Raw genomic sequence first — 27,805 nt, 5'->3', positions numbered from 1 at the left:
TTCCAGACTTTTAAAAACAACCCCTAAATCAGCAATTTAACATGAATTTTACTATCTAATGAGGCCATTGATCCATAAGATGAAAGCAATAAACAATGTACTGCAGTCACACAATCAATCAGTCAGTAACAACTGGGTTCCACACAGGCACAAAAACAACGCAAAAAAGCCGCAAAAAGAAGAACGCAAAATAAATAGCAAAAACAGACAGACCTCAGTGTAACACTCAAAACAGAAGTGTGGCACTCAAAACGCAGCACGTTCGGCTTCCGGAAAAAGTTCGCAAACCGGAACACTTACTTCCGGGTTTGCAGTGTTTGGCTTCCAAGTTGTTTGAGTACCAAGGCGTTTGAGAACCAAGGTACCACTGTATTGGCAACGAAAAAACAATACCTTGTTTGTTCAGCCTCAGCTTTTGCAGCTGGAGTCAGTCCAGGCCCTGCCCTCCCAGGCCAGGTGGGAAAAGACCTGCAGGTCTTCCAAGACTCACAGCCAAGATGGTCACAGCCAAATGCTCATGGGGAACCTGCAAGCAGGATTCGAACACAAGAGCAATGTGACTTCCAGTAACTGGGATTCAGAAGCGTTACCGCCTCCGACTGTGGCCCCATTGCGGCTTGAGGCCACCAACAGCTCCACCCTTCATGAATTTGCCCCCATCCTCTTCTCTTAAAGCCGTCCAAGTTGATGGCAAATCACTGCGCCCTGTGGCAAGGAGTTCCATAGTTTAACTATGTGCTACATCAACGAGTTCTTTCTTTCTCGGATGCCTGAGAAAACCTTTGCCAAGATGTGGTTTGGCCGTGGTTCACTCCGAGGTGGTCTTTCGGGACCAGGCTGTGTTAGGATAGGGAGTCGGTCCAGATTCTCTCCCCACACTTAGCCCATTGTGAACCTCTGGCATTCGCCGAACCCAGCTGAGAGCACTTGAACTTTTTAGTCTTCCGGGCTTGTGCCACACGGCCTCCGAAATTCCTGTCCGTGTTCATGGAACCACTTGTTGGCCACTATTAAAGAGAGGTTGGGATTAATAATAATAACAGTAATAATAATAAAAAATATCCCGTCTTTCCCCCTGACAGCAACGACTCAAGGCAGCTTACAGTTAAAACAGAAACAGCTAAAAACACAGAGAGGAAAAAGTAGTAACTAAAAAAACAATTAAACATGAGTCTATTTGGCAACTTTCATGATTATTTGATATGTTTGTTGAATATATTTTAAACCGCTCATTCTTTTTCAAGCATTCTTTGATTATTATGATTATCGTTTTATCATCTTGCACTTTTATTCTTCCCGCTCTTATGACTGTTTTTATTACACCTAGCTGGATGTTTTCAAGTTAAATAGAAGAGCAATTATGTATAGATACAGATATATAGATGAGATCTCGTAAAATATACAGAGCAATACGATAAAAGCAGCATAGTAGGATCGTCTCCACCCCCACCGTTCAGCCCGGACACTGAGGTCCAGCGCCGAGGGCCTTCTGGCGGTTCCCTCCCTGCGAGAAGTGAGGTTGCAGGGAACCAGGCAGAGGGCCTTCTCGGTAGTGGCACCCGCCCTGTAGAACGCCCTCCCGTCAGATGTCAAGGAAATAAGTCATAGAATCATAGAATCCTAGAGTTGGAAGAGACCACAAGGGCCATCCAGTCCAGCCCCCTGCCAAGCAGGAAACACCATCAAAGCATTCCTGACAGATGGCTGTCAAGCCTCCGCTTCAAGACCTCCAAAGAAGGAGACTCCACCACACTCCTTGGCAGCAAATTCCACTGTCAAACAGCTCTTACTGTCAGGAAGTTCTTCCTAATGTTTAGGTGGAATCTTCTTTCTTGTAGTTTGAATCCATTGCCCCGTGTCCGCTTCTCTGGAGCAGCAGAAAACAACCTTTCTCCCTCCTCTAGATGACATCCTTTGATATATTTGAACATGGCTATCATATCACCCCTTAAGCTTCTCTTCTCCAGGCTAAACATACCCAGCTCCCTAAGCCGTTCCTCATAAGGCATCGTTTCCAGGCCTTTGACCATTTTGGTTGCCCTCCTCTGGACACCTTCCAGCTTGTCAGTATCTTTCTTGAACTGTGGTGCCCAGAACTGGACACAGTATTCCAGGTGAGGTCTGACCAGAGCAGAATACAGTGGTACTATTACCTCCCTTGATCTAGACGCTATACTCCTGTTGATGCAGCCCAGAATTGCATTGGCTTTTTTAGCTGCTGCATCACACTGTTGACTCATGTCAAGTTTGTGGTCTACCAAGACTCCTAGATCCTTTTCACCGCACAGCTAAGCTCTGCTCCTTACCCCATTTGTCTCCGGCAAGGACTGGGCAGCCAGCGTGGAGGGTGTCGTCGTCCCCATCCCCATTCCTGTGAAGGTTCCACCAAAAGACAGCTGCATTCTGGAAAGGGGACCAGAGAACAATAAATTTATTGACGTGTCTGCAGAGAAATAACCCAGGCTCCAGATTTTGCAGTGTGGCAGGCACCCAGCTGAGTGCACAAATCCCATACCTTTGAGCATGTACAGGGGGCAGTTTTCCTGAAAAAACACGTGCTGAAAACAGGTAAAGGTACAGGACCCCTGGAGGATTAAGTCCAGTCAAAGGTGACTATGGGGTTGCAGCGCTCATCTCTTTCAGGCCGAGGGAGCCGGCGTTTGTCCACAGGCAGCTTTCCGGGTCATGCAGCCAGCAGGACTAAAGCGCTTCTGGCGCAATGGGACGCCGTGACGGAAACCAGAGCGCACGAAAACGGCATTTGCCTTCCCGCCGCAGCGGTGCCTATTTATCTACTTGCACTGGCGTGCTTTCGAACTGCTAGGTTGGCAGGAGCTGAGACAGAGCAACGGGAGCTCACTCCGTCGGGGGGATTCGAACTGCCGATTTCCCGATCGGCAAGCCCAAGAGGCTCAGTGGTTTAGGACACAGCGCCACCCGCGTCCCCAGGGAAAAAGAATCTTCATGGCATGTCTGCAGAGAAATAACCCAGGCCCCAGCTGAATACACAAATCCCGTTCCTTTGAGCATGCACAGAGGGACAGTTTCTCTGAAAGAAAACATTTTCTGAACACAAAGGGGTGTGTTGGCACAGGTGCCAAAGGGATGGGCAGATGATAAAGTCAGGTAAATTTGAGCCCTGGGCGCCTCTATTTTATTTGTGTGAGGAATTTGATGACTTGTTCCTCTCTCTCTTTTTCTCTTGTTACCTTTGATACCTCATTTCTCTCCCCGGGGAACCCTTCTTTCTGCAGTTCACAACACACACCTCACCTTGACAACAGGAATGCTGAGGTTTGCGTAGATGAAGGCCGTGGACCCTCCGGCTTCTACCAAACTCAACTGAGCAGGAAAAGAAACAGGACAATGTTGTGTATTGATTCAAAGGTTATAATATCTGTATTACTATTGTCTGTATTCACATTAGGGGAAGGTAACTGCCTTCCTGTTCCAGAAGGAACAGCTACCATTGGTTCATTCAAGTTGCTGCATTTGGATCCTCAGTCTTATTGGTTCCCACCAAAAGGCAGCTTTGTGGTTGCTTGAGATTGTTCCCTCCAAAATCTATCCTTTCTAGCCAGTCTACTGTCCCTATAAATGTAGCTTCCCTCTCCTCAGTTCCCCAGTCTTGTTTGCTTGAATAAAGAGTGTTACATGAAGAAGCTGTCTCCTGCCTGCTATGTCAGGGCTGAAATCACTTGCTGAATTACGATCCCCACATTACAACAGACAACATTATCCTTCGGCTCAAGGTGGCGTATGTTGCTCTCTATATCTCTCAGCCTAACTACCTCACAGGGTTGTTGTGGAGTTTAAAAGAGGACAGGGAGAACCACGTTGAGGGCTTTTGGGGGGGGGTTGTACAGAAAAAGCAAGTTTTGGAGTTATTTTCAAGGAAATTCGCCAAAATCTACACTTCTGAAGTGGGCTGCCAGATGTGTGGCAGCCTTAGGATATAAAGCATGAGACTCTTAATCTCAGGGTCGTGGGTTTGAGCCCCAAGCAATTAATAATAATAACAATTAATACCCCGCCTATCTGGCTGGGTTTCCCTAGGGACTCTGGGCGGCTCCCAACAGAATATTAAAAACAGAATAAAACATCAAAAATTAAAAACTTCCCTAAACAGGGCTGCCTTCAGATGTCTTCTAAAAGTCACATAGTTGTTTATTTCCTTGACATCTGATGGGAGGGCATTCCAGAGGGCGGGCGCCACCACCGAGAAGACCCTGTGCCCGGTTCCCTCCAACCTCACCTCTTGCTGCTTTGCAAAATGGGCAGAACTGATCCTCACCATAGCTGTCAACTTCCCCCCCTTTTTAAGGGAAATTCCCTTATTCTGAATAGGGAAAAGTTGACAGCTATGATCCTCACTGCCATTAAAGAAACTAAATATAATAGCTGCTTTGGCTGGTGTGGTGAGCATTTAGAAATATCAGGGGAGGTCTGCTTAACCCTGTTTTTCCTTCTCCAAATCACCCTTCGCCCCAGTGACACTTCCCACCTGCAAAAGCATCTCCAAAATCATGCTTGTCCAAACTTTTACACTGTAGAAAGCTAGCTGGAGGAGAAATACTGGGCCAGCGGTTTGAAGCATGGAACTGCACATTTAGCCACGGAAAGACCAAAAAAAAACCCACAAAAGGAACCCTATCCTTCTTGAAACATATACAGAGTTCCCTGGGAAAACCACAAAATTCTTCACAGATCCCAGCAAAGAGAAGAAGACTCACATAGACCATCAACGTGGCAATTCGGTTTCCGGATTTCATCCTGTAAAGGGGGCTTTTTCTCGACTGCATTGGGAAAAAGAGAATTCCGTGATTACAAAACACCAGGTGCTTGCATTCATCAAGTTTTAGAACTGGGATTATCTACCACAAGACCTGAGCATAACTACAAGTTGTCCTACAAGTGCAGAACTTCTGCAGTCAAACTGGTGGGAAGTCATGTGTGGAAAAAGATTCGTACGGGAAAACAATCTACACTGTAAAGAAATCAAGTGTATATGTATATGTATATAGTTACAGGTAGGTAGCCGTGTTGGTCTGCCATAGTCAAAACAAAATAAAAAATAAAAAATTCCTTCCAGTAGCACCTTAGAGACCAACTAAGTTTGTTCTTGGTATGAGCTTTTGTGTGCCTGCACACTTCTTCAGATACACTGAAACGGAAGTCACCAGACCCTTACATATACAGTAGTGAGAGGGTGGGGAGGGTTTTACTCAGAAGGGTGGTAGGAATGGGAGATTGGCTGATGGGTGTGGAAAATCAGTTGACGACTGCAAATAGTCTTAAAGGAAAAAGTCGTTAACAGGTTTTCCACACCCATCAGCCAATCCCCCATTCCCACCACCCTTCTGAGTAATACCCCTCCCCACTCCCTCACTATATATAAGGGTCTGGTGACTTCCGTTTCAGTGTATCTGAAGAAGTGTGCATGCACACGAAAGCTCATACCAAGAACAAACTTAGTTGGTCTCTAAGGTGCTACTGGAAGGAATTTTTTATTTTTTATTTTGTTTTGTATATGTATATGTACAATTCATTTTGAATTATGGTGCTGGAGGAGACTCTTGAGAGTCCCATGGACTGCAAGAAGATCAAACCTATCCATTCTTAAAGAAATCCGCCCTGAGTGCTCACTAGAAGGACAGATCCTGAAGTTGAGGCTCCAGTACTTTGGCCACCTCATGAGAAGAGAAGACTCCCTGGGAAAGACCCTGATGTTGGAAAAGATGGAGGGCACAAGGAGAAGGGGACGACAGAGGATGAGATGGTTGGACAGCGTTCTCGAAGCGACTGGCAGAGTTTGGCCAAACTGCGGGAGGCAGTGCAGGATAGGGGTGCCTGGCGTGCTCTGGTCCATGGGGTCACAAAGAGTCGGACACGACTGAACGACAACAACAATGTACAATTCATATTATATGGGAAGCTTTTAATGTTTAATAGACTATTGTATTTTAATATTCTGTTGGAAGCCACCCAGAGTGGCTGGGGAAACCCGGCCAGATGGGCAGGGTATAAATAATAAATAAATCTATTATTATTATTATTATTATTATTATTATTAATCTAAATAAACCGGTTTAAATTTTACAGTGTAGACAGAGCTTAGGATTGCTTCCAAAGAAAAATGCAGGTGTTTACATCTCTGACAACCTTCCCATTTTGACTCTCTGGCACCCTATCTGCATAACCTAGCAATTCTAAAATATAGGCACGCTTTTACTCTCACAAGATTGAATGTATTGCCCTCGGCTGTACTTGATGGACGATTCCAACAGATTCCACACGAAAAACACTTATGTCCCTTTATAAAGACTTGAGGGATGAGATTATCACCCCTCTTTTGTTGTCCATTCCGGGTCGCCTGGCCACAGTGTCCTTTCTCTTAGCAGATCAAGATGAGCAGGTGACAGCAAGGTTTTTAGCTGGGGCAACCAGAATAAGAATAAGACCCACCATTTGACTATTGATTCGAAACTCTAAAATGTATTTCATATAATGGACTTTTTATTTCTATTCTTTGTATATCGTATTGTTGTTTTATTGCTATGGCCGATGGCTGATGCAAATAAAGATTCATTCATTCATTCATTCATTCATTCATTCATTCTCAGACAATATCAAACTGCTTTCATGCCCTGCCGGACTTTGCAGCAACAGGTTTACTCACCGTCGCATGGTCAAAATGGGGCTCGTAGTGGCCGCCTAATCCATAGTTCACCACCTGCAGGTATTCTGCATAAGGAGGCCGGGTGTTGAGGCCGGTCAGGGCTGCGACCCGTCGATCTAGGGCCACGATTGCTGGATCCAAGGTGTCTTTCAGCCAGGCACTAAACAAGGCACAGCGAGCAGGAAAGAGTTGAGCTCAGAAGTGCAGTCGTGTAAATATGTGCAATTTTTCTGGCAAAAGGTGTTTAAGGAGATAACAGAAATCGCTGGGTTAAAGCTGACCGAAAGTCCAGAGGTAGCATTATTCTCAATTTACGATGGGGTAGAAGGTTCGCAGGCTACGAAGGACTCGCTCACAAATTTATTGACAGCCGCACGAATTACGATAGCTAGGAAGTGGAAGGGGCAAGCAGAATATAAAACGGAAGGATGGTATAAAGAGGTGTGGGATATAGCTGTTGATAATAAATTAACATGTGCCATTAAGGTAAGACTGGGAATATGCATTTTGAGGAGAGATGGAAGGTGTTTGTAGAATTTGTACTGTTAAAATTGAAAGGGGTTAAGAGGTGTTGAATTAAATTAAATTAAATTAAATAAATAATTACCATGACTTAAAAGAAATAAATAAAAGAAGTGCATTTGTGGCAGGGTAGGGGTGTGTGTGGGGGGGAGAGAGAGAGAGAGAGAGAGAGATAAGAAGTTCAGGGCCAAGGGTGGATCTCCTATAAATCTAATGAAGCTTAGACCCTCTTAGCACCCTTATTTTCCAGGGACAGCCCCAGATTCAAAGAAGCCGTCCTGGGACTCAGCTACATTAGTAAAAAAAAAAAAAAAAACCACCAGTGTTTTAAATGCATTATAAACATGCAACACCAGGTGGCGCTGTAGAGCACAAAACTTTTCTATGTGATTTTTACATAGCCTTTCCCCCCTTTTGTTAAAACGATCCAATGTATGACTTATTTATAGCAGGTTTCCCCGCCCCCCTGTGTAGACCCACTCCTGGTTTTCGATTTGATCCCAGAATGTCCCGCTTCCCCTTGCGATGCTGCACAATGTCGTGACCATATGAGAGCAATGCCGCGAAGAGCCATTGTGCTGAGCCCAACGCCCCCTGAATATTGAGGAGGGCTCACAAAACTACTTTGGGGGTCCAAAACTTCCTTGGCTCCTTGGAGTCAGCGCGCCTGCTCAGAACCCAAAACAAACTACAGCTCCCAGGATTCTTGGGGGTGGGGGGTGGGCATGGCTGTTTAAAGTGGTACAGTGCTGCTTTTAAATGCATAGCGCAGATGAAGCCAGAATATTCATCGATTTAAAATATCTTCACTGGCGTGCGATTCTGTTCATTTTACCGCTGCCGTTTCAAGCCAAGTTCCTTCTGTTTTTCCCAACGGGGCCAGAGGTGAGGGAAGAGTTAATCGCTCATTCATCCAACCATAATTCAAAGGGCCCCCCCCCACCCTGCAGAGAATGGAATTCCGGCAGTCAGTGGGGGTCTCTCAAACCCAGATTGCAAAACCCTGCGCTGAGATCATCTCGGAAAATATTTGCAACCGCAGCCTATGTCTCCGCCACCCTTTGTGTGGAAATTCCATATCTAGCTCTGCTTTGCAAGAAGACTCATGAAGTCATTTTTTCCCCCAGCCTAGGAAGCCTGGAATGATAAACGCAGCTGTTGGCGATAAATCCTGCCGTCTGGGAGTTTGCAGAAGACTAGAAACCTGGATTAGAGCGTAGTACTAGGGAGATGGGAGGCCTGATCCTGACCTATTCACCTCTAGATTGCTTGCTCAGATTCCAGGGGAAATGTCTTTGCTCGGTGGCAGAGCACCTGGTTGGCTTGCAGAAGGGGCCAGCTTCACCAAAGAGAACGTCTGGTCCACTCGCCAGCCTCTCCAGTTAGAAAAAAAGGATTTGGGGGGAAGCCCAGGTTCATTTAGTAGCAGCTCCCAAACTTTTTTGGACCACTGTCCCAATGGCTCCGTAAACTCACCCCCAGTGTCACGCCCAGCCTAGCCTATGAAAAGCATAATTCAGAAGAGCAGTTTGCACAACCTACTGAGGAAGATCGCAGCGCAGTAAAATTCTTCTGTAAAACACAATATAAAACATGCATCTGCGCTGCCGTTTTACTGGTTTTGCGTTGTACTTTTGTTTCATTGCTTACTAACTTTTACATTGTATACAGTGTAGAAATTCTTTAAAAGCATCGAGTGGTTTATAAATGGTTTTAAATAAGCTACACAAGCAAAGATTTGCATGGATCCAAAAGCAGAGACATCACCTTGCCGACAAAGGTCCGTATAGTTAAAGCTATGGTTTTCCCAGTAGTAATGTACGGAAGTGAGAGCTGGACCATCAAGAAGGCTGATCGCCGAAGAATTGATGCTTTTGAATTATGGTGCTGGAGGAGACTCTTGAGAGTCCCATGGACTGCAAGAAGATCAAACCTATCCATTCTCAAAGAAATCAGCCCTGAGTGCTCACTAGAAGGACAGATCCTGAAGTTGAGGCTCCAGTACTTTGGCCACCTCAGGAGAAGAGAAGACTCCCTGGAAAAGACCCTGATGTTGGGAAAGATGGAGGGCACAAGGAGAAGGGGACGACAGAGGATGAGATGGTTGGACAGTATTCTCGAAGCTACCAACATGAGTCTGACCAAACTGCGGGAGGCAGTGCAGGATAGGGGTGCCTGGCGTGCTCTGGTCCATGGGGTCACGAAGAGTCGGACATGACTGAACGACTGAACAACAACAACAACAACAACAACAACATCCTGCAGGAAACAGACCCAGCAGGCAGATTTTAACTAGAAGATTAATATTTCAAACCCTAGGGATTGTAAGAAGTTTATTTGAGATGTGGGGTGTGTGCATGTGTGTGCGGGGATTCTCAGTGACAAATTACTTTGTTTTATTTTTTATAACGATGTAGTACATACAACAGGTGCAGGAGCCCCAAAGGGCCAAAAAGTTGGCAAGCCCAGTAGACAGTAAATTAAAACAGTAATTGAATGTTTGGTGTTTTATTGTGTTTTTAATATTCTGTTGGGAGCCGCCCAGAGTGGCTGGGGAAACGCAACCAGATGGATGGGGTATAACTATTATTATTATTATTATTATTATTATTATTATTATTATTATTATTAAGCAAAGAATATTGCATGAAAAATACTGGTTTTTTGCATTCTTACTAACAAAAACAGTGGGTTTCAGGAAATTTAGGGCATAAAATGTTTTTATATATTTATTTAGCCTCATTTATGTAGCTAGCAACAGACTTTAAAAGGTAAAGGTAAAGGGACCCCTGACCGTTAGGTCCAGTTGCAGATGACTCTGGGGTTGCGTTGCTCATCTTGTGTTAATGGCCGAGGGAGCCGGCATACAGCTTCCGGGTCATGTGGCCAGCATGACTAAGCCGCTTCTGGCGAACCAGAGCAGAGAGAACGGAAACGCCGTTTACCTTCCCGCCGGAGCGGTACCTATTTATCTACTTGCACTTTGATGTGCTTTCGAACTGCTAGGAGCAGCGGTGGAGGAAGCCTCTTCGCCACCCGGGGCGGCGGCGCGGAGGCACCCCCTAGGGGTGGGGCTTCACGGCGTGTGCGTCGTGACGCCACGACGTGTCGGATGCACTGCGCATGCCCAGAATTTATGGGCATGCGTAGTGGACCCAGCCGGTGCTGCCGCGAGCCGGTGAGCGAGCGGCAGGTCGGGCAGCCCCACGACCTGCCGCTCGCACGCCGGCTTGCCACGGGAACAGCAGCGCCGGGTCATGGGGCTGCCCCGTCTGTATGGATGGGTTGCCGGGTGGTGGGGGAGGGGCCGGGGAGTGTCACCCCCCTCCCCTGGAATCCGGGACGGAGAGCCCCCTAAGCCCCGCCCTTCCTACGCCACTGGGTAGGAGCTGGGACTCAGCAACGGGAGCTCACCCCATCGCGAGGGTTCGAAACGCCAACCTTCTGATGGGCAAGCCCTAGGCTCTGTGGTTCAACCCACAGTGCCACCCGCGTCTCCGTAGCAACAGACTTTACCTTTTGCTAATCCGGTAGTCTGCTTTCTGCTGCTTTTCTCCCGAGGCGACCACCGACCTCTGCAACTGGAGAGGGGAACAGAGAGAGAAACGCAAGAAGTTGCAGTGGCAAGTCTGGAGCACAGAGGAGACAGGAGGGGCTTCGCTTCTGATATTTGGCTGAGTTATTAATAATAATAATAATAATAATAATAATAATAATCCTTCCAGTAGCACCTTACGGACCAACTAAGTTTGTTCTTGGTATGAGCTTTCGTGTGCATGCACACTTCTTCAGATACACTGAAACAGAAGTCACCAGACCCTTAAATATAGTGAGAGAGTGGGGAGGGGTATTACTCAGAAGGGTGGTGGGAATGGGTGATAGGCTAATAATAATAATATTATTAATTAATTGATTATAATTAAGGCATAAAAACATAATCAGACACCAAACATTAATAGCAACAATCTGGTCTGATATAAAAGTCACAATAACTTTAAAATAAACAGCTTAGATCAAACAAAGCAGCATTCAACAATCTGTCAGAATTGAATAGCAAGCAGTACAATTATACAGCAGCAAATAATAACTGAACAATAAAGAATTACCAATCTATAATCAGTAAAAGAATTACCAATCTATAATCAGTAAAAGGATGCGCAAATCACAATGCATAAAATACTGTAAAACATAGAAAACCATGTAAAAGGATCCAGCTGAGAAACAAATATGCACAACTCATAAAAGTATTTTAAAAAATAATAATTAATTAAAGAGTGGCAGGTGAAGACGATGGACTTTGCAGAATTGGTGAAGCTGACGGGAAAAATCCGAAACCATTCCAAAAAGACTGGAGTAAATCTGTATGATATCTGAAAGACTATTGTAAGCAATTAACATCACTAGCAGAGTTCTCTGAAGACTTGTAATGAGAAGTTTTCTACCTTTCTACATTTATTCAAGTAATGAGTGTAATTGGAATTGGAAAACGTACAAAATGCAATGATATAAAGGTTAATTTTGAAAGCCGTGAGGCGGAAGGGAAAAAAGTCGATAGGCTCTAAAGAGCCAGGGAGGTAAAGTGGATAACAATGATGTGAATGTATATTATTAAATGGAAAATAAATTAAAATTATATATAAATAAAGAATAATAATTTAGAAATATGGACGTAGTGTTGTGCACCACCCCAATCTCACAGCAGTGCAAAATCCCAGGGGTGCTTACCAGGGTCCATTTTTCCTTTTGGAATGAGGCACAGTGGGCTGTGGTGTCCTTAGGATATATGGTTTAGTTGCACATATCTACAACCTGAGCCCATGATGGAGGGGTTCACAGCACTGCCCTTGCTTCTGCCCTAGCCACAGACTTGGATTCAGACAGACACCAGACACCATGCCCTGCCTTCCTGATTCCCTCCACAAGTTTCTAACTCACATGTGACCAGGTAGGTGGGTGTGACCTAGAGCCGTCTTTAGCATATGTGCCGCTGGGGTGCAAAGATCCGCCCAGCACCCCCCTAAGGGGGGGGCAGGTAAAAGTTGCTGAGCTTCTTTTAGGGACACAAGTCTAAGTTGTTGAACTTTTAAGGATGGGAGCAGAGAAAACTGCTAACACACACACACACAAGCAACAGCGAAAACTTTTTTTGCGATCATGCGAAAGTGAAAGACGAAAGAGGCCGCCGCCGGATACATTGATTCTGAATCTCTTCCGCAAAAGAGAACAGAAATGACCCAGTGATCGCGGTCGACCAATTAGACACCCCAGAGGTAGATTAGTTAAGAGCTTAGGTGGCTTCAGCGGCGGGCGCCTGGCGCCCCTCCAGAATTCAGCTCCCGGATGCACTGCACCCCCAGGTAAAGACGGCCCTGGTGTTACCCTTGCAGACCCCACAAAACGTCCAGTCACGCAGACACCTTCCTCTTTTGATGCCTTTGCTTCTCTTGGACTGCACTGCTGGCTCTCTGCCGGTGGCACATGGACCCACCTTTGCAAGGATGTGAGTCACACTGTATCTGTCACTACAAGCTAAAGCCTGCCTTCAGGGATCCAACTGTGAACTGAATGTGAGTAAACTTTCCATCACTTATAAGGAAGACTCTTGTGTCTTGATTCTTTCAGGAGGGAATCTTAGGGGTCTTGCCAGGAATATACCCCAATCTGGGGGTGCCAGATTGGGTTGCTTAACTAAAGAGATTCAAACGAATCTGCAACTAGTTTATTGTGGTGTAAAGGGGAATGAGCTCTGCTATATAAGTGTGACTCACTAGCGTGAGTTAGTTAGGAAGGATAATATTTAATCAATATACTCTCTCCACAACATTCCCACAGCTGTGCCTGGAGCTGCCATTGGAGATTGAATCTCGGGGCCTTTGGTACCCAAGGAAAATGCTCTGACAAGGCCCCACACCTGTTAAAGGTGAAGGCGACACCTGTTCCTCCTGGCAACCAGAAGCACTGTCAAGACACTTTCAGCTGCCTTGCAAACTATTGTCTGCCTTCGTCTTTTGCATTTAGTTAAGGAAAACAGCCCTCGGCAGTTGTTAGGAGCAACCCACCCGGTGGAAATGCGTCTAGCCCAGAGAATCACAGCAACGATGACACACTCGGCCGAGATGCCAGGCTGTCTGGAAGCTGCCAAGAGGAAAAGTGATGGATCGGCAGTCAGAGCCAAGTGCCGTCTGGCCTTGGGAAGGAGTAGAACCGCAAAACCGATGTCCCGTCCATGCCGTGGATTAGGTTAATAATCTCCATGTGGGCCTGTTTGTACGGTTGCCGAGGCAACCATCCGGGATGTTGGATGGAGAAGAAATCGTTTTCGGCCAAGTGTGGAGGAGCTGAACCGCAGGCTTTCCTCCTCCTCCTCGTCTTGAGGTGGCAACTTCTGAGCTTAATTCTCTCAGCTGCTGAAGGAATCCGAATAACCAAGAAGGAAGTTTCCTGCCCTCTTGTTCAAAGCAGGGTTGGAGATGCAAACTGGGGTGGTCCCCCCCCCATTTTTAGGGGGTTTGCTAGTATAATTTGGAGGGAAAGAAATTCTCCAGGAGACTAACCTGGTTAGAATGCACTTTTGGTATTTGTAATAATAATAGCAATGCATTCTTTTGATTGGAAGAAATATCAACAACCTCAGATATGCTGATGACACAACCTTGATGGCAGAAAGTGAGGAGGAATTAAAGAACCTTTTAATGAGGGTGAAAGAGGAGAGCGCAAAATATGGTCTGAAGCTCAACATCAAAAAAACTAAGATCATGGCCACTGGTCCCATTACCTCCTGGCAAATAGAAGGGGAAGAAATGGAGGCAGTGAGAGATTTTACTTTCTTGGGCTCCATGATCACTGCAAATGGTGACAGCAGTCACGAAATTAGAAGGCACCTGCTTTTTGGGAGAAAAGCAATGACAAACCTAGACAGCATCTTAAAAAGCAGAGACATCACCTTGCCAACAAAGGTCCGTCTAGTTAAAGCTATGGTTTTCCCAGTAGTGATGTATGGAAGTGAGAGCTGGACCATAAAGAAGGCTGATTGCCGAAGAATTGATACTTTTGAATTATGGTGCTGGAGGAGACTCTTGAGCAGGGGTCCCCAAACTAAGGCCCGGGGGCCGGATGCAGCCCAATCGCCTTCTCAATCTGTCCCATGGACAGTCCAGGAATCAGCGTGTTTTTACATGAGTAGAATGTGTCCTTTTATTTAAAATGCATCTCTGGGTTATTTGTGGGGCATAGGAATTTGTTCATGGTTTTTTAAAAAATATAGTCCGGCCCACCACATGGTCTGAGGGACAGTGGACCGGCCCCCTGCTGGAAAAGTGTGCTGACCCCTGCTCTTGAGAGTCCCATGGACTGCAAGAAGATCAAACCTATCTATTCTGAAGGAAATCAGCCCTGGGTGCTCACTGGAAGGACAGATCCTGAAGCTGAGGCTCCAATGTTTTGGCCACCTTATGACTCCCCAGAAAAGACCCTGATCTTGGGAAAGAAGGAGGGCACAAGGAGAAGGGGATGACAGAGGATGAGATGGTTGGACAGTGTTCTCTATGCTGCCAACATGAGTCTGACCAAACTGTGGGAGGCAGTGGACGACAGGAGTGCCTGGTGTGCTCTGGTCCATGGGGTCACGAAGAGTCGGACACGACTAAACAACAATTCTTTAGATTTAGCTGCGATTTCTGCATTGCAGGGGGTTGACCTTTGGGGGTCATCATTGCCCCCGAGCTGCTTACCCGTGGAGCAGCGAGCTGCTTGATCTTCTCTGCTTCGGCATCGCTGACGAAGTCATGGTAGAGTGCGATGTGGGGCTGCCGGTGGACAATCTCCCTCTTCAGAGGCTGGAGCATCAGGAAGGGGGTTCCTTTGGTCTCATAGGAGCAGTAGAGGTGTTTTTGCTGATACTGGGATGGCTGGAGGAGGACCAGAGAGAGAGGGTGATGCAAGGGAACCTACCTGCAAACTAGCCACCTGGAAACATCATCCTAACTCTGCTGGGCTTTGTCACTGTTTCATAAAAACAAAACTGTGGCCCCACCTGAGACCCCAGAGTCTGGCATAGCTTCTCATAAACATCTCTGGTCTCCAGCTGGGTCACGTTTGGCCTCTGCAGGGACCCCGCTTCTTCGCCGCTCTCGGGATTCACCAACAGCAGCTTCTCGTACTTGACGACGTTCCTCGCCATCCTCTTGTTGCTCGGATCTGGTCGAGATAACAGGTTGTCTGAATCCAAACCAGGACATACATTCTAAAAAGCCTACCCTGCTCCCCTGCCCCTTTAATAGCAATCAAGCATGCAGAAATGAAGTGGTCGCCCATGTCTGGGAAAGCTCGCCCCAGGTGCCAGGTTGCATGCGCAGAAGCGCCAAATTACGTCACGCGCATGAGCAGATGCGCCACTGTGTCATACGAATGCTGCGGGATGCGGACGTGCCTCCGTCACGGATTGCATCCGCAACCTGAGCATCCACTGTATTTACTTCCCCATGTTCAACCAGGAATTCCTTACTCCCTGGGAGAAAAATGCCCTGGCTTTTTTTGAACAGAAACTGTTTCCCCCCCTAGTTATGAAGACCCACTGATGATTGTGCAATTTATGAGGAGCATGTCTAACCCTTTAAAGCTAGATGTTTGGAGTGACTAAGTAAGTAACATTCTTCAGTCTGACAGGATCTGGACAAGAAGCACATACCGTAGTGAAGAAATTCTTGGGAAAGGCTTAAGGCATGAGAGACGTTTCCTGCCTTTAAAAAATGAAGATAGGAGAGAGCAAAAAGTTAAATTTCTGGGGGAAATAGAGAGACACTCAAGCTGACATGGAAGCAAAGTGTGTGTGTGTGTGTGTGTGTGTGTGTGTGTGTGTGTGTGGAGGCTCTTCTTACTCAGCGAATGGGGAGGGTTGCACTCTACATATGCTCAGAGGAACACTTGATTTAGACTTAAGGAGAGAAAGATGAAAGGTGGTTCATAGGGAGGCAGGGCGTGCTGTCAAGTGTCACCCAGGTTCTCAAGTGAATAATTCAGTCTTCCATTGCCAGGCAAACTAAATGCTCCCTGCAGGGAGTTCCACCAGTGTGGCAGGGGAGGGGAGCAGCAGAAAATGATCTCCTTCTCTCAGGTCCCCACCCTCCTCACCTCCTCACCTCCTTGAGTGAATCATCTTGTGCAGAATGTGGGATCAAAATAAATAAAAAATCCTTCCAGTAGCACCTTAGAGACCAACTGAGTTTGTTATTGGTATGAGCTTTTGTGTGCATGCACACTTCTTCAGAATGTGGGGTGTGATACTTAAGTAGCAGTCAAGTACAACATTCCTTGTTTTCCTAGAGTGGACATGCAAGGGGATGTTTGTTCCAGCCAGTCGAAAACTTCCTGTTTCCTCCTGACTGGGGCATACTTCCTTTGCATGTGACTAGAGGTGGGCGTTACCTTACCTGTGCAGGTAACAAAAGCATCAGGCACGCAGCACTCTCTCTTTGACTCCATTCGTCGTAGAAGAAGCAGCTTTTTAGCTAGAGATGCTCTGTTGGCTTTTAGCTATCTCTCATGCTTTCAGACAGCAGAGGACAAAGGGAGTATCTCCATATGGGATAGATTCCACATGTATGTACTTTGTAACTAAGTCTGCCTTCAGGGATCCACTGTGAACTGATGATGTGAGTAAATATCTTTTATATACTTTAATTAAGATTGTCGTGTGTTTATTCTTTTTAAGAGGGACAATAAGGGAACTTACCAGGAGCATACAATTCAATATTGAATTGTATGATAGTGAGAGGCTTACACGAGCCTGCAACCAGCTACCCGCTGTGCGTTAAAAAGGGGAATCCACTCTGCTAAGTAAAGGGACTTGCTAAACAATATATCTTCTCCTGCCTCCCTGACCATTCCCACACAGAATAAGCGTCGAAGTTGTGCAGGATGAGCGGAAGTTGTGCAGAAGGACTGTAGCTCAGTGTCACAGCATCTGTTTTCATGAGACAGGCTCCAAGTTCAATCTCCAGTGTGGTATCTCCCCTGCCTGGAGAGCTGCTACCTGCCTGTCTGTGCAGACAGTACTGAGCTAGATGGACACTTGAGAAGACCGGCGAACTAATATCAGTGTACTGAAAGAAGCAACGATCACCAGTGTTGAAGCAATGGTTCTTCAACATCAACTTCGTTGGACTGGTCATGTTGTGCGGATGCCTGATGATCGTCTTCCAATGGAACTACTCTACTCCAAACTTAAAAACGGAAAGCGTGATGCTGGTGGTTTAAAGACTCTCTCAAGGCAAATCTTTAAAAATGTAGTATAAACACTGACAACTGGGAAACACAGGCCTGCGAGTGCTCCAGTCAGAGAACAGCCTTTACTAAAGGTGTCATGGGCTTTGAAGACACTCGAACTCAGGACACAAGGGAGAAACGTCCTAAGAGAAAGGCACGCTTGGCAAATCCACACAGTGATCAACTTCCGCCCAGAAACCAATGTGGAAGGACGTGTGGGTCCAGAATTGGCCTCCACATTCACTTACGGACTCATTGTTAAGACCGTGTTTATGGAAGACAGTCTTACATGGCAACGAGTGATCGCCAAAGAAGAAGAGATGGACTGAGAGTCTGACTCAGTAAAGGCAGCAGCTCCCTGTGTCCTCCTGCAGCATCCCGTCTTACCTTGAAATAAGAAAAAGCGAGGTGGTCCAGGGCATCTTCCAGGCTCCCCTCATCCTCTGTGTTCCAGCTCCCGTAGGAAACGCGGAAGAGGCTCACGGCTTCCTCCAACCACAGAATGGAGTGATAATAATCTTCCATGTCGTAGGCAACCTGGAAGAAACCAGGAATGGTAAGATAAAGGCCTTAGCAACTTGGGACCAATTTACCTGCAAAATCACTGGCTAGACGAGGAGTTTTGCCTGCATAATTTTTACTGCTGCCATTCCCGTGAACCAATGCAAGATTTTAAGTAAGTACAGTGGTGCCTTGGTTCTCAAACTTAATCCGTTCCGGAAGTCTATTCCAAAACCAAAGCGTTCCAAAACCAAGGCGCGCTTTCCCATAGAAAGTCATGCAAAATGGATTAATCCGTTCCAGAATTTTAAAAACATCCCTAAAACATCAATTTAACATGGATTTTACTATCTAACGAGACCACTGATCCATAAAATGAAAGCAATAATCAATGTACTGTACTATGAAATAAATAAGACAGTAGATGATAAAAATTAAAAGTTTTTTTCCCCTTCCCTGCACTGATGATAGCCGTTGTTTGGATGGGGGGCTTTTATCCATTTCGGCAGTCACACAATCAGTCAATCAGTAGCTGAACTGGGTTCCGCACAGTCACAAAAACAAATTATCCGAAAAAGCCTCAAAAACAAAAACTCAAAATAAATAGCAAAAACAAAAGCGCCAAACTTAATCCGTTCTGGAAGTCCGTCTGACTTCCGAAACGTTCGAAAACAAAGGCGCAGCTTCTGACTGGTGCAGGTGTCCCGGAAACAATACCCGACAGCCGCATCAGACGTTCAGCTTCCATAAAATGTTCGAAAACCAGAACACTTATTGCTGGGTTTTTGAAGTTTGAGAACCAAGGTACCACTGTAAAATATATTTTTAAACTTAATCCCCAAGTTGCTGCCTAATTCTTTCTTAAGCAGGGCAAAAAAGGGAGAACCAGTTTAAAAGGTAAAGGGACACCTGACCGTTAGGTCCAGTTGCGGACGACTCTGGGGTTGCGGTGCTCATCTCGCTTTACTGGCCGAGGGAGCCGGCGTACAGCTTCCGGGTCATGTGGCCAGCATGACTAAGCCGCTTCTGGCGAACCAGAGCAGCGCACGGAAACACCGTTTACCTTCCTGCCAGAGCGGTACCTATTTATCTACTTGCGCTTTGACGTGCTTTCGAACTGCTAGGTTGGCAGGAGCAGGGACCGAACAACGGGAGCTCACCTTGTCGCAGGGATTCGAACCGCCGACCTTCTGATCAGCAAGCCCTAGGCTCTGTGGTTTAACCCACAGCACCACCCACGTCCTGGTGCTTTACTTTGTAGGTAATTCATAATTTTACAGCCTAATGCCTATGCTTTTAATTTGTTGGCAAGGATGGGATTTTTAACCTACACACGTGGGTGCCTGGAGGGATAGATTGCACTGGGAGAGCAGGGTGTGGTGTAGTGGTTAAGAGCGGTAGACTCATAATCTGGGGAACCGGGTTCGTGTCTCTGCTCCTCCACATGCAGCTCCTGGGTGACCTTGGGCTAGTCACACTTCTCTGAAGTCTCTCAGCCCCACTCACCTCACAGAGTGTTTGTTGTGGGGCAGGAAGGGAAAGGAGAATGTGAGCCGCTTTGAGACTCCTTCCGGTAGTGAAAAGCAGGATATCAAATCCAAACTCTTCTTCTTCTTCAAATCCAATTAATATAGCTCACACAGCACAACCCTGATGCCCCCTTGCCTCTTAGCATGCCTGCCAGGTAATCCCACTGCCCTCCAGGGGGGTCTGTTACTGCCCCCTTTGGGGACCACTGACCTGCCCCCTCACCTTGCCAATATGGAAACAGTCGTCGGCGGACAGTGAGAAATCCTGGCTGGGGTTGTAGATGTCCGGAAGCGGAGCGTTGCTAACCCTCTGGAACTTCCCTTTGGCCAAGCCCTTCACGCTCAGGGAGTAGACATCTTGCAAGCGCATCACCCCCCGGGCAGCTCCTTCCAGGTCCTCAAAGAGGGGCAAGTCCTCCTCCAACCGCTGGTAGCCATTCTTCAGTGCTGAGAACAAAAGGTGAAAAAAGGTAAAGGACCCCTGGACGGTTAAGTCCGGTCAAAGGCGACTACGGGGTTGCGGCGCTCATCTTGCTTTCAGGCCGAGGGAGCCGGAGTTTGTCCACAGACAGCTTTCTGGGTCATGTGGCCAGCAGGACTAAACCGCTTCTGGCACAATGGGACACTGTGACAGAAACCAGAGTGCTCCCCACTTGACCCCAAAGGCTGGGGTCAAGGCAGCTGTAGGTGCGTGGAGGCCCCACATCCTCTTCCAGGGATGGTCAGACATATGTCCTCTCCCTTCAGGTGGGAGCAGCAGCAAGGCAAGGCAGGGAGCAAAAGTTTCATGTCCTTTGCAGTTGGTCCTGTGCTCGTGCAGCTGTTTACAGCTGTCCGATCTCCCTGTTGGGAATGACGCTCTCTCGGAGACGGCGAACTCCAAGACCCCTGAGTGTCCCCCAGGAGGCCCTCTCTGGCTGGCATGTCCCTTCAGTCCAGAGTGCCTAAAATCTGCGACCCTTCTCTTATAAGAAGAGCACACAAGTCTTCTAGCATCACACAGCAAGAAGAAGGAAACATCCGTAGGTCTAAATTACATTTATTTACAGTCTATATACAGAGAATCCATTTTCCACGCCTGTGTTCTCCGAGCTCTGGCAGAACAAGAAGCAAACTGTGACACAGCAGAAGTGAAAGTAAACTTACAATAACGCACTTAGGCGGAAGAGATAAGACGGTCTTCCGTTCCCACACTCTCTCTGACACTCATGTGATTTATACTAATCATAATAGTCAAGCTGAAGCAGCAGAGACTACACAAAATCCTAACACTCCCCTTGGTACTGAGTCTTAGAATCATAGAATCATGGAGTTGGAAGAGACCACAAGGGCCATCCAGTCCAACCCCCTGCCAAGCAGGAAACACCATCAAAGCATTCCTGACAGATGGCTGTCAAGCCTCCGCTTAAAGACCTCCAAAGAAGGAGACTCCACCACACTCCTTGGCAGCAAATTCCACTGTCGAACAGCTCTTACTGTCAGGAAGTTCTTCCTAATGTTTAGGTGGAATCTTCTTTCTTGTAGTTTGAATCCATTGCCCAGTGTCCGCTTCTCTGCAGCAGCAGAAAACAACCTTTCTCCCTCCTCTATATGACATCCTTTTATATATTTGAACATGGCTATCATATCACCCCTTAACCAGCTCCCTAAGCCATTCCTCTCGTTTCCAGGCCTTGGACCATTTTGGTTGCCCTCCTCTGGACAATAGGAACAGGGAACTGCCTTCATAATAAATCATTTTTATTTATTTTTTCTAATTTACATTTCAAACTATTCATTTAAACAACCTTAAATCAATAACTTCCCTTCTTCTCTTTCTATGGTTCATTTTGCATACCGTACATCCCTGCATATTTTACATGAACTAAACCATTCAGTATTCCATTATTACATCCATCAAAACTTATTTACACTGTTGAATTTATCTTAATGCTGCCAGCATTTTTAAATGTACACAACCCCCCCGCCATATATTCAATAAACGTTTTCCACTCTTCTCTAAACTTGTGTTCTTCTTGTTCTCTTATTCTATACGTAAAATCTTCAAGCTGCGCGTATTCCATCAGTTTAAGTTGCCATTCTTCTTTGGTTGGGAACTCGCTCGTTTTCCATTTCTGGGCTAGCAAAACACGGTCCGCAGTAGTGGCATACATAAAGAACCCTTTTTGACACCTGGGAATTTCCCTCTGAATTATCCCCAACAAAAAGGACTCTGGTTGTCGTTGTTGTTGTTGTTTTGGAAAGGTACTTTTTTTTAAGGTGCCGTTTTAAAAAAGGTCCAACTATCTCAGGTGTTAGGGCGCCAACAAGTTGGCGTGCTGAAGTGCAGCAGTCAGTCAGATAAGCCAAGGTCGAACAGTCTGGGTCAGAAGCCAGCTGAAGTCAGGTATCAGTATGGGGTCAGGAGAAGCCAAAGTCAGAACAGTCCAAGTCAGGAACCAGCCAAGTCAGTCAGGGAAAAGCCAGGAGCCAGGAACAAGCCGAGGGTCAGGAACAAGCCAGGAATCAGGAACAGAACAAGCAAGTGCAACCACGCACTCAGCATATCAGTTGCAGGTGCTAGTGAAGGGAGGAGCCAGCCTTTCTTAAGTAGCTGGCCTGCAACCACGTCTCTTACGAGTTGCAGCTGCCTCTAATTGTTCCCTGCGTCTCTCAGCTCTACACTCTACAGCTGAGAAGGGAGGAGGGGAAGGGCTGTTTCTCTCCTCACAAGGGCCTGATTCTGGCTCGACTTCCTCCTCCTCCTGTTCTGGTCTTTCCCCCTCTCCATCTGACTCTTCCTCTTCCGAGGAGTGCCGCCACCAGTCTTCTCCAGGTACGAACTCCTCCATTTCCCCAGGTTCTTCCGTGGGTGCAGCCTCACCAGGGGGGGGCTTGCCACCACTCCTCCTCATCTGGCTCAACCCTGACATCAGGGCTGGCTGTCCTGGCCGGCAGCTGCTGCCCAGAGTTTCAGGAAGGCGACATTCCTACCTAGAGATGCTACTGTGGCTTGAACCTGGGACCTTCTGCATGCCAAGCAGGTGCCCTACCACAATGCAATGAACCTTCTCCGCCCAAAATGCCCATTTCTATCCCTGTTACATTCCCTGCAGCTAAACAGGATGCTCTGCCTTCAGCCAACGTACCTTGGGCGTTCTCGCTGGCTTCCATGCTGTACACCACGTTCAGCCAGTCCGACTGCAACCTCTTGATGAGCGTGTAGGCCAGTAAAGGGTTAACCACAGTGCTGCCCGCTCCTTGATGCAAGGCCTGGATCTTCCTGTAGAATCTGGTTGGGGAGGAAGGCATGAAGAATGACGTTATTCACCATTAGACAAAATTCAAGAAGAGGAGAGGGGTATCGAAGGCTACTAGACAGAATGGCTCTGCTCTGCCTCCACAGTTGGGGGCAGCGATACCAGTCTAAATAAAATAAATAATAAATAATAATAATAATTTATACCCTGCCCATCTGGCTGGGTTTTCCCAGCAAACTCTGGGCGGCTTCCAACAAAATATTAAAATACAATAGTCTATTAAACATTAAAAGCTTCCCTAAAATTTTGGATTCCCCAAAGGCACACACCAGACAGCTGAGTGGGTGCTTTCCTGCAGAATGTAGCAGTTCCATCAAGAAGGGATGCAAAGTTAACAAGACATTTTGAAAAACATGTTAAGAGGTGATTGCCTTGCAATACTCCCTTCTCCAGGAAAAGGCAGATCAGGCTACGGTTGTACATGCCTAGTCTGCATCCAGGCTGGATGATGATGATGACAATAATGGATTGCTGCAATGTGCTTTACATGAGGCTGCTCTTAAAAAAATGTTTGGAAACTTCAGCTGGGATCCAATTCATGGAGCATATGACTTTGATGTTTGCAAGCTATAGAATCATAGAATTCTAGAGTTGGAAGAGACCACAAGGGCCATCCAGTCCAACCCCCTGCCAAGCAGGAAACACCATCAAAACATTCTTGACAGATGGCTGTCAATCCTCCGCTTAAAGACCTCCAAAGAAGGAGACTCCACCACACTCCTTGGCAGCAAATTCCACTGTCCAACAGCTCTTACTGTCAGGAAGTTCTTCCTAATGTTTAGGTGGAATCTTCTTTCTTGTAGTTTGAATCCATTGCCCCGTGTCCGCTTCTCTAGAGCAGCAGAAAACAACCTTTTACCCTCCTCTATATGACATCCTTTTATATATTTGAACATGGCTATCAGATCACCCCTTAACCTTCTCTTCTCCAGGCTAAACATACCCAGCTCCCTAAGCCGTTCCTCATAAGGCATCGTTTCCAGGCCTTTGACCATTTTGGTTGCCCTCCTCTGGACACGTTCCAGCTTGTCAGTATCCTTCTTGAACTGTGGTGCCCAGAACTGGACACAGTATTCCAGGTGAGGTCTGACCAGAGCGGAATACAGTGGTACTATTACCTCCCTTGATCTAGACGCTATACTCCTATTGATGCAGCCCAGAATTGCACTGGCGTTTTTAGCTGCACTGGCTTCCTATTAGTTTCCAGGAACAACTCCGACTATGATAATAACACATAAAATGCCCTACAGTCTATTAGATTTATTGCTTAAAACATATCATATTCATTTCCCCCTCAAAACAAATATTTAGGTTGACCACCCTCACTACAATTTCTTTCAAATGAGATGTTTCAAAAAACATCAAACTAGAGGCTATTTGTTAACCAGTTTATTAAGAATCCTACTAGTTGCAGCAGCTAGACTGGTGACTGGGAGTGGCTGCCAAGACCATATAACACCGGTCCTGAAAGACCTACATTGGCTCCCAGGACGTTTCCGAGCACAATTCAAAGTGTTGGTGCTGGTTTAGGGCTTTAAAGGACCAGGTGCGTGGTCTAGGAGTCATTTTGGACTCACTGCTGTCCATGGAGGCGCAGGTCAATTCTGTGCCCAGGGCAGATGTCTACCAGCTCCATCTGGTACACAGGCTGAGACCCTCAATGCCCAAAGACTGTTTCTCCAGAGTGGTGCATGCTCTGGTTATCTCCTGCTTGGACTACTGCAATGCGCTCTACGTGGGGCTACCTTTGAAGGTGACCCGGAAACTACTACTAATCCAGAATGCGGCAGCCAGACTGGTGAATGGGAGCAGCTGCCGGGACCATATAACACCGGTCCTGAAAGACCTACATTGGCTCCCAGTACATTTCCGAGCACAATTCAAAGTATTGGTGCTGACCTTTAAAGCCCTGAACGGCCTTGGCCCAGTAAACCTGAACGAGTGTCTCCACCCCCATTGTTCAGCTCTGAGGGCCTTATGGCGATTCCCTCCCCGTGAGAAGCGAAGTTACAGGGAATCAGGCAGAGGGCCTTCTTAGTGGTGGCGCCCGCCCTCTGGAACGCCCTCCCATAAGATGTCAATGAAATAAACAACTATCTGACTTTTAGAAGACATCTGAAGGCAGCCCTGTTTAGGGAAGTTTTTAATGTGTGATGTTTTATTGTGTTTTTAATATTCTGTTGGGAGCTGCCCAGAGTGGCTGGGGAAACCCAGCCGGATGGGCGGGGTATAAATGATGATGATGAGGATGATGATGATGAATCCCAGTTGCTGGAAACTGCAGCAGTGGAGAGTTGCTCTTGTGCTCTGATCCTGTTTGCGGGTTTCCTACAAGCCTCTGGTTGGCCACTGCAAGATGCTGGACTAGATGGGCCATTGGCCTGATCTAGCAGACTCTTCCTATATTTCCTAAACTGAAAAGCCCCAAACACTGCAAACTTTCTTTATATGGCCATCGTTTCATCCCCTGGATCATTTTAATTTTCTGAACCTTTTCCAATGGAAATATATATCTAATATGTTTTTACTTATGAAAACCCAATTCTTTATGGGCTGTTCCCATAAGGGTTTTATTTTGGTGGGGGGGGGGAGGTTGTACTCACTTTCCATTTAAAAAAAAACCAACAACACAAAAACCCAGCCCTTCTGGTTCACATTCTATCCTAGACAGCCAAAACCTACAAAAGGGCAGATGAATATTTGCCAAAATGCTGTTTCAAATTGCAGTGCTCTATTGCCAATTTTCCCGCCTGACTGATTTCCCTCCATACCCATCCTGGGAAAACTGCATAGCTAAAACCTCAAATGAGGAGGGGCTGTTTGAAAATTGACATGTTCGTGGCTGGTTCTCGGTTGGAGCTGGGTAAGGTGGCTGCCACAAGTGGCAGATTCTGGGCACCTGTTCCGGTGGATCTGGGTTTTAAAAAATATATACAGTGGAGTGGTACCTTGGTTCTCAAACGCCTTTGTATTCAAACAAATTGGAACCCAAACACTGCAACCCCGGAAGTGTGTGTTCCAGTTTGGAAACTTTTTTCGGAATCCAAATGTGCTCTGTTTTGAGACTTACGCTGAGGACTGTCTGTTTTTGCTACTTATTTTGAATTTTTGCGGCTCTTTTTGTTTTGTTTTTGTGACTGTGTGGAACCCAGTTCAGCTACTGATGGATGGATTGATTGTGTGACTGCAGTGCATCTGCTTTCACTTTATGGATCAATGGTCTCATTAGATAGTAAAGTCCATGTTAAATTTCTGCTTTAGGGCTTGTTTTTAAAAGTCTGGAACGGATTAATTCATTTTGCATTGCTTTCTATGGGAAAGCGTGCCTTGGTTTTGGAACGCTTTGGTTTTGGAACAGACTTCCAGAACGGGTTAAGTTTGAGAACCAAGGTACCACTGTATGTATAATTGCAAGCCATAGAAGATGGGAGTAGGAAACAACCAGCAGGGAACAGGTGGAAGAGCACCTTCTGGGAAGCCTCCAGACTGTTGTTGTTTTCGGGTGGGATTCCATCACATTCAGATCCTGCAATTAAATGTGTTTTGGAGCTCTTGTGCAACAAACCACTATCCCCAAATATCCGACTTTGTGACCGGGAAAGCGGTGAGAAAATGTGCTGGGAATCGTGGGATAACATTTGCTTCGAGTCAGTGTCAGGCTCCCTCATACTAGTGTCGATGAATTTGGATAGTTTTTGCACCTCCATTCATTGTCTTTATCGGTTCTTACTCCTCCAAATCTCTGTCTCCCCTCTCCAGGTCTTCGGACATGCTGGCAGGCGCCAACAGGAGACTGCCAACAGCCGGAGAAGCAGAGCTTCCCCATTCCCGTTTTAACTAGAGATGGCAGGGATTGAGCCTAGGATGTTCTGAGGGCACAGCAGGCAGCCGGAATAGCACTGACACAAAACTAACGAAACTGGCAAAATGGATTTCAGCAGGGACAAATGTCAGGTTCTGCATTTCGAACCAGAGGTTGGAAGGCCACCTGGTAGGGATCTGTGATCCTTGCATTGCTGGGGGGGGGGGCGGGTTGGACCCGATGACCCTTGGAGGTCCCCCTCCAACCCTATAATTCCTATATCTGCGAGGGTTGCCCTTCCCTTCCAGCTCTACGATTCCAGCCTCCCCCGTGCTTGATCCCCACAGAGCCCGGCGGCCCTTACCTTCTAAGGTCCTCCAGCCTCTTGGCTTCCTCTTCAAGGTAGGTGTGCAAAAAGCGGAGGAGCTCCCTCTCGGTGCTGAGCGCCTCGTGGATGCTGAGCATGGAGGTGTACGTCTCCGCATGGACACACTGCGAGAGGCCGGCCAAGAGAACCACCGCCGCCAGCCACACCATCATCGCCTTGCTCTTCTGAACAATGCCTTTGTTGCTCGCCTCCTCCACCTTCTTCCTTTCCTTCCTTCCTCTCCCGTAGGCTGGGATCCAAAATCTCCCCCCTCCTGCACCCACCCAACTCCCCCAGTGCCACCCAGCCCTTCTCCCGAAGGCAGGGAGCGTCGGTGGTGTCATGGGCGCAACCAGAGCATCCCTTTGCGCTGTTGCTGCTGAGTGGCCTCGGTCCTCCTCCTCCTCCTCTGGAATCTCGCCCTGAGCTGCGAAAGCCAAACAGGCATCCCGGCACCGACTTGAATCTCTCTCTTTCTCTCTCTCGCAGCAGCAGCAGAAATGAGCTGAATGGAAACCAGATGGGTAAAGAGGCAGTAAAAGCCGCTGGAAGCCAAGGCTGTGCCTGTGCGTTTTTCCCTTCCCTCTCCAAAGCTCTGGCAAGGATTTCGCTGGCTGCTCAGCAATCCGTCTATCTTTCCCCGTCTAGTCTCCAGGATTGAAAATGGGGTGGGAGGGGAGACGGGGGAAGCCCTCCCTTGGCTCAGAGGCAGAGGATCTGTTATAATAATAATAATAATAATAGATAGATAGATAGATAGATAGATAGATTGTCATTGTCCGTATATACACAGTATACACAACAACGAAAATCAAACACCCAAAGACCGGATTTACCATACAC

The 27,805-nt window shown here is 46.9% G+C and overlaps 2 protein-coding genes across 2 annotated transcripts in view; both read right to left on the bottom strand.

Moving 5' to 3' along the window:
• LOC117045139 overlaps positions 1-27,805 on the bottom strand; it is a 415,311-nt gene that overhangs the window by 330,739 nt on the left and 56,767 nt on the right. The window lies entirely within an intron of this gene.
• Positions 542-27,132, bottom strand: P4HA3 (prolyl 4-hydroxylase subunit alpha 3). Its single transcript, XM_033145797.1, has 13 exons — positions 26,960-27,132; positions 22,623-22,765; positions 19,718-19,941; positions 17,852-18,001; positions 15,888-15,939; positions 15,234-15,397; positions 14,932-15,108; positions 10,718-10,782; positions 6,680-6,839; positions 4,734-4,796; positions 3,274-3,342; positions 2,307-2,403; positions 542-1,007 (listed from the first exon to the last, which is right to left on the bottom strand). The coding sequence occupies exons 1-13, from the start codon at positions 27,130-27,132 to the stop codon at positions 937-939; spliced, it is 1,608 nt and encodes a 535-aa protein (XP_033001688.1). The 3' UTR covers positions 542-936.

This window comes from Lacerta agilis, chromosome 4 (genome assembly GCF_009819535.1).
Source record: "Lacerta agilis isolate rLacAgi1 chromosome 4, rLacAgi1.pri, whole genome shotgun sequence".
Taxonomy (NCBI): Eukaryota; Metazoa; Chordata; class Lepidosauria; order Squamata; family Lacertidae; genus Lacerta; species Lacerta agilis.
Note: the sequence above shows the minus strand (reverse complement) of the source record. Positions and strands in the feature narration are given on the sequence as shown.

Coding starts and splice junctions, on each gene's coding strand:
- P4HA3 (XM_033145797.1), bottom strand. CDS start 27,132: ATGGTGTGGCTGGCGGCGGTGGTTCTCTTGGCCGGCCTCTCGCAGTGT. Junction 22,766..26,959: donor AGGCTGGAGGACCTTAGAAG/GTAAGGGCCGCC, acceptor CTCCCCAACCAG/ATTCTACAGGAAGATCCAGG. Junction 6,840..10,717: donor GACTACCGGATTAGCAAAAG/GTAAAGTCTGTT, acceptor TGCCTTGTTTAG/TGCCTGGCTGAAAGACACCT.